This window comes from Notolabrus celidotus, unplaced genomic scaffold (assembly GCF_009762535.1).
Source record: "Notolabrus celidotus isolate fNotCel1 unplaced genomic scaffold, fNotCel1.pri scaffold_537_arrow_ctg1, whole genome shotgun sequence".
NCBI classification, from domain to species: domain Eukaryota; kingdom Metazoa; phylum Chordata; class Actinopteri; order Labriformes; family Labridae; genus Notolabrus; species Notolabrus celidotus.
The window spans coordinates 7,574-14,376 of NW_023260338.1; the positions used below are offsets into that span (position 1 = coordinate 7,574).

The window sequence follows — 6,803 nt, forward strand, 5'->3', positions numbered from 1 at the left end:
GAGTCCATGGCAAGGGGAGCTTCCAGACCTGTGAAGGCTCCATTAATGCTGAACAACATCTACAGGTTTAGTAGCAAAACATGCTGCCACTCCAGACCATGAGGTCTCAGAAGACCTTACAGGTTACAGCAACATAACACCAAACCACATTCTGCACGGACTACAACAGCATGGCTCTGTAGAAGAAGAGTCCAGGTACTGGACCGGCCTGCCTGCAGTCCTGACTCGTCCCCCACTGAAGACATTTGGAGCATCATGAAACTAAGAACACCAAAAAGGAGACCCTGAACTGTTGAGCAGCTGAAATTCTCTATCAGGCAAGAATTGAATTTCCACTTTAATAACTGTGAACTCTTTGAGTAGTTTGTTCCTAAAGTTTATTTTTTAATCTCAGAGTGAAGTTTGTGTTTTTACCTAATCAGCTGTTCCTGAGAGAGATCGAAATCTGTCATACTGAGCCGAGACACCGACTTCCTGCTGCCTGCAAATAAACACAAATAAACACAAATAAATACAAATAAATACAAATAAATACAAATACACACAAATAAATACAAATAAACACAAATAAATACAAATAAATACAAATAAACACAAATAAATACAAATAAATACAAATAAACACAAATAAATACATATAAATACAAATAAATACAAATAAATACATATAAATACAAATAAACACAAATAAATACAAATAAATACAAATAAACACAAATAAATACAAATAAACACAAATAAATACAAATGAATACAAATAAATACAAATAAATACAAATAAACACAAATAAATACAAAATAATACAATAATACAATACAACCAATAACTACAAAGAAACACAATAACACAAATAAATAACAAATAAATACAAATACACACAAGTAAACACAAATACACACAAATAAATACAAATAAATACAAATAAATACAAATACACACAATAACACAAATACACACAAATAAACACAAATACACACAAATAAACACAAATAAATACAAATAAATACAAATACACACAAATAAACACAAATACACACAATAACACAAATACACACAAATAAACACAAATAAATACAAATAAATACAAATAAACACAAATAAATACAAATAAATACAAATAAAAGAAAATTTATGTTAGTTTATGTCCTGGTTAGTTTAGTTATAGTAGTTTATGTCCTGGTTAGTTTAGTTATAGTAGTTTATGTCCTGGTTAGTTTAGTTATAGTAGTTTATGTCCTGGTTAGTTTAGTTAGAGTAGTTTATGTCCTGGTTAGTTTAGTTATAGTAGTTTACATCCTGGTTAGTTTAGTTATAGCAGTTTATGTCCTGGTTAGTTTAGTTATAGCAGTTTATGTCCTGGTTAGTTTAGTTATAGTAGTTTATGTCCTGGTTAGTTTAGTTAGAGTAGTTTATGTCCTGGTTAGTTTAGTTATAGTAGTTTACATCCTGGTTAGTTTAGTTAGAGTAGTTTATGTCCTTGTTAGTTTAGTTACAGTAGTTTATGTCCTGGTTAGTTTAGTTACAGTAGTTTATGTCCTGGTTAGTTTAGTTATAGCAGTTTATGTCCTGGTTAGTTTAGTTATAGTAGTTTATGTCCTGGTTAGTTTAGTTATAGTAGTTTATGTCCTGGTTAGTTTAGTTATAGTAGTTTATGTCCTGGTTAGTTTAGTTATAGTAGTTTATGTCCTGGTTAGTTTAGTTATAGTAGTTTATGTCCTGGTTAGTTTAGTTAGAGTAGTTTATGTCCTGGTTAGTATAGTTATAGTAGTTTATGTCCTGGTTAGTTTAGTTATAGTAGTTTATGTCCTGGTTAGTTTAGTTATAGTAGTTTATGTCCCGGTTAGTTTAGTTATAGTAGTTTATGTCCTGGTTAGTTTAGTTATAGTAGTTTTTGTCCCGGTTAGTTTAGTTATAGTAGTTTATGTCCTGGTTAGTTTAGTTATAGTAGTTTTTGTCCTGGTTAATTTAGTTAGAGTAGTTTATGTCCTGGTTAGTTTAGTTATAGTAGTTTATGTCCTGGTTAATTTAGTTATAGTAGTTTATGTCCTGGTTAGTTTAGTTACAGTAGTTTATGTCCTGGTTAGTTTAGTTAGAGTAGTTTATGTCCTGGTTAGTTTAGTTATAGTAGTTTATGTCCTGGTTAGTTTAGTTATAGTAGTTTATGTCCTGGTTAGTTTAGTTACAGTAGTTTATGTCCTGGTTAGTTTAGTTACAGTAGTTTATGTCCTGGTTAGTTTAGTTAGAGTAGTTTATGTCCTGGTTAGTTTAGTTACAGTAGTTTATGTCCTGGTTAGTTTAGTTACAGTAGTTTATGTCCTGGTTAGTTTAGTTATAGTAGTTTATGTCCTGGTTAGTTTAGTTACAGTAGTTTATGTCCTGGTTAGTTTAGTTATAGTAGTTCATGTCCTGGTTAGTTTAGTTATAGTAGTTTATGTCCTGGTTAGTTTAGTTACAGTAGTTTATGTCCTGGTTAGTTTAGTTAGAGTAGTTTATGTCCTGGTTAGTTTAGTTACAGTAGTTTATGTCCTGGTTAGTTTAGTTAAATGTTTAAATTTGACCTACTCTTGTCTTTAGGTGTTGGGTTCTCTCTACGCTGGTTTCCACTGAAGGTGTGGATGAGTTTGGCGAAAGCTCCCTTTCTCTCCATCAGCTCCATGTAAGAGCCCATCTCAGAGATCTGACCCTGGTCCATCACCAGGACCAAGTCCACCTTGGATAAGAAGTTGAGTCCATGAGTTACCAGCACCCGGGTCTGCAGAACAATAGCATACATCACAGGGTTTAAATAAAGTCAACTCACAGTCATTACAGAGTTTAACCAAAATATACTATCACATATGTCTGGCTTGGAATAGTAACAGCCTAGTTCTCTGTTGGATTAGAAGTTGTTGAGGTTCAGGTCTATGATCCTGTAACTCACCCTTCTCCTCAACTGAGGTCTTACTTACAGGGAGACTTGCAGCTTAAATAGACCGCCAATGAGAGGATGTTGAGATCAGCTGATAGGAGGATGATGACGTGTCAGTATAAATGAGCGCAGCTCGAGTTGTCTGCCTGAACTAGCTTGCAGGCGGCGCTCCATAAACACAGATGGCCGCCTCTGTCTGAGCAAGGCCAGGGCTTTATGTTTCCAAACAGTTCTGCTTAGTGGCAGCAGTCTGCTGTTCCTAAGGGACTACTACAGCTTCCTGCTCTGGGGTCTCCTCGTACCAGATGCTGATTGGTCAACAAGGTGGATGGTTTGCAGAATTGTCTCCATGAGTTCCTTTAGAGGGTTCAGTGAGGGTTCACAGAGGGTTCACAGAGGGTTCACGGAGGGTTCACAGATGGTTCACAGAGGGTTCACGGAGGGTTCACGGAGGGTTCACAGAGGGTTCACAGAGGGTTCACGGAGAGGGTTCACAGAGGGTTCACAGAGGGTTCACAGAGGGTTCACGGAGGGTTCAGAGAGGGTTCAGAGAGGGTTCACAGAGGGTTCACAGAGGGTTCAGAGAGGGTTCACGGAGGGTTCACGGAGGGTTCACGGAGGGTTCACGGAGGGTTCACAGAGGGTTCACAGAGGGTTCACAGAGGGTTCACAGAGGGTTCAGAGAGGGTTCAGAGAGGGTTCACAGAGGGTTCACGGAGGGTTCACGGAGGGTTCACAGAGGGTTCAGAGAGGGTTCAGAGAGGGTTCAGAGAGGGTTCACGGAGGGTTCACAGAGGGTTCACAGAGGGTTCACGGAGGGTTCACAGAGGGTTCACAGAGGGTTCACAGAGGGTTCACAGAGGGTTCAGAGAGGGTTCAGAGAGGGTTCACAGAGGGTTCACAGAGGGTTCACGGAGGGTTCACAGAGGGTTCACAGAGGGTTCACAGAGGGTTCACGGAGGGTTCACAGAGGGTTCACAGAGGGTTCAGAGAGGGTTCACATGTCTGTGTCTGCTTCTGTTTGTGGGAATGATGAAAGTTGAAGGCAAAAGGAATCATCTTTTGGATGCTTGCTTTGACAGCTGCAAATCCTGACACTCGGTTTATGATTCTGCCATGTGTGTGGTCTATTGGCCCTTAAGTAATGCACTAAGTAGCATGAGAACCAGGGAGAACTCAGCCTGGCCAGCTGGCTTATATGTCTGTGGACTTCATGTTCAGGGGTTTATTTATGAAGCAGTGGGTAAAATCCATTCTCCAAAGCGATGGTCAATACAAAGCACATTATGAATGAAAATATACAAAAATAAGCTGCAGGTCAAAAAATCTCCTGGTGAGTAACCGCAAAAACAAAGAGGGAGAAAAAAAAGATTCTGGCACATCCCCCTCATATCAAACATCTCCTCTCTACTCTGACCTTCCTGTCTCAGGATGGACCTGCTCATCCCCTCATATCAAACATCTCCTCTCTACTCTGACCTTCCTGTCTCAGGATGGACCTGCTCATCCCCTCATATCAAACATCTCCTCTCTACTCTGACCTTCCTGTCTCAGGATGGACCTGCTCATCCCCTCATATCAAACATCTCCTCTCTACTCTGACCTTCCTGTCTCAGGATGGACCTGCTCCTCCCCCTTCCCGTAGTAATGATGAGGGGGAGGATTGAAGTAGACTTCCATTGGACTGAATTCTGAAAGGTATTTCTTCAGAGGACCAGAAGGGGCTCACCTTGTCTTTAAGGAGTCCTCTGGGTCCAATGACCCGGTCAAAGATGTGTTGTCCCACATGAGCATCAACAGCAGACAGAGGGTCATCCAGCAGGTAAACATCAGACTTCCTATAGACTGCCCGAGCCAGGCTCACCCTCTGCTTCTGTCCTCCGGACAGGTTCAGACCCTTGAGTCAGAAAGTACATCATTAATGATCAAAACACAAACACTACCCAGTCCAACAGGGGCAAAAGTCTGATCATGTCTGTTTAGTCAATCATCTGCCCTCTAGTGGACAGACCACATGATGGGAGGCAGCACTGATACCTTCTCTCCGATCTCTGTGCTGTCTGCTGCGGGCAGGACGTCCAGGTCTGGCAGCAGGGCGCAGGCCTCCAATACTCTGTAGTACCAGCTCTCTTTCCTCTCTCCTCCAAACAAGATGTTGTCCTTCAGGGAGGCATTCTGTACCCAGGCCTGCTGCGGGACGTAGGCCACTGAGCCCTGCCACATTCAAAGTAACCTTTATTAGCACTTGGAGGAGCAGCAGCCCAATGCTATAGATTTTTGGGGGTGCAGCCCGGCGGTCAGTAGAGAAACACCAAGCTGAGGAGATCTGTGTCTGAAGGTTTAGTTTGGTCTGTTTGGGATTGAAGGTTGTCTGAGCATTAAGATTAAAGGAAGAAACACACAGTGGCTGTTCCTGAGGGAGCTAGCACTCTGAAGAAGTTCTCTAGAGTCAATGTTTTTTAGTTTTCAGGCTCTGCATGTTCTTCAATTATAACAACAATGCCTTTTGATGTTACCTTGATGGAGACAAAGCCACTCCTCTTTTCCATCTCCCCCAACATGGCCGACAACAGCGATGACTTCCCTGAGCCAACATGGCCGACCACAGCAACCAGAGAGCCCGTCATTACGTTTACGTTGATCCTCTGCAGACATGGTGGCCCGTCATTGGTCCAGGAGAAGAAGCCATCCTCCACCACCACAGTGTCTACGTCTGAAGACGGAACATGGCATCACAACACGGTTCTATGTGGTCCCTATGGGTTCTTATACATAGTTCCAAACAGTTAGGCTTTATCTCCTGGTTCCACATGGTCCTACCTGGTTCCACATGGTCCTACATGGTACCACATGGTCCTACCTGGTTCCACATGGTCCTACCTGGTTCCACATGGTCCTACATGGTACCACATGGTCCTACCTGGTTCCACATGGTCCTACATGGTACCACATGGTCCTACCTGGTTCCACATGGTCCTACATGGTACCACATGGTCCTACCTGGTTCCACATGGTCCTACCTGGTTCCACATGGTCCTACCTGGTTCCACATGGTCTTACATGGTTCCACATGGTCCTGGTGTGTGTGTGCCTGTGTGTGTTTCTGTGTGCCTGTGTGTGTGCCTGTGTGTGTGCCTGTGTGTGTGTGTGTGCGCGCACCTGTGTGTGTGTGTGTGTGTGAGTCTGTGTGCATGCGCGTTTGTGTGTGTGCTTGTGTACGCCTGTGTGTGTGTGTGTGTGTGTGTGTGTGTGTGTGTGTGTGTGTGTGTGGGTGCGACTGTGTGAGTGTGTGTGTGTCTGTGTGCGTGCGCGTTTGTGTGTGTGCCTGTGTGCATGTTTGTGTGTGTGTGAGTCTGTGTGCGTGCGCGTTTGTGTGTGTGCTTGTGTACGCCTGTGTGTGTGTGTGTGTGTGTGTGTGTGTGTGTGGGTGCGCCTGTGTGAGTGTGTGTGTGTCTGTGTGCGTGCGCATTTGTGTGTGTGCTTGTGTACGCCTGTGTGTGTGTGGGTGCGCCTGTGTGTGTGTGTGTGTGTGTGTGTGTGTGTGTGTGTGTGTGTGTGTGATGTCATACCTGTGCTCTGAGGAAGTCTCTCCACGTTGTCCGGCTTCAGTTCGTCTTGGCACAGGAAGTTTCCGAGGCGTCTGAGCGAGACGACGGCCTGGTCAAGAAAAAGATCTTGAGATATTTTAAAGAACAGAAGAGAGGAGGAGGCCGAGCTGCAGAGAGGAGGAGATCGAGCTGCAGATATTTTAAAGAACAGAAGAGAGGAGGAGGCCGAGCTGCAGAGGAGGAGATCGAGCTGCAGATATTTTAAAGAACAGAAGAGAGGAGGAGGCCGAGCTGCAGAGAGGAGGAGATCCAGCTGCAGATATTTTAAAGAACAGAAGAGAGGAGG

General features: G+C 42.9%; 1 protein-coding gene across 1 annotated transcript in view; it reads right to left on the reverse strand.

The window, feature by feature from the left end:
• Positions 1-6,566, reverse strand: part of LOC117809898 (multidrug resistance-associated protein 1-like) — a gene marked incomplete at its 5' end in the record, with an annotated part of 11,754 nt that extends 5,188 nt beyond the window's left edge. Inside the window, 6 exons of the mRNA XM_034679407.1 lie at positions 415-481; positions 2,564-2,753; positions 4,639-4,806; positions 4,947-5,123; positions 5,426-5,622; positions 6,479-6,566. Of these exons, the coding sequence (XP_034535298.1) occupies positions 415-481; positions 2,564-2,753; positions 4,639-4,806; positions 4,947-5,123; positions 5,426-5,622; positions 6,479-6,566 (887 nt within the window). The remainder of the gene's footprint in view (positions 1-414; positions 482-2,563; positions 2,754-4,638; positions 4,807-4,946; positions 5,124-5,425; positions 5,623-6,478) is intronic.
• Between the last annotated feature and the right edge of the window lie 237 nt (positions 6,567-6,803).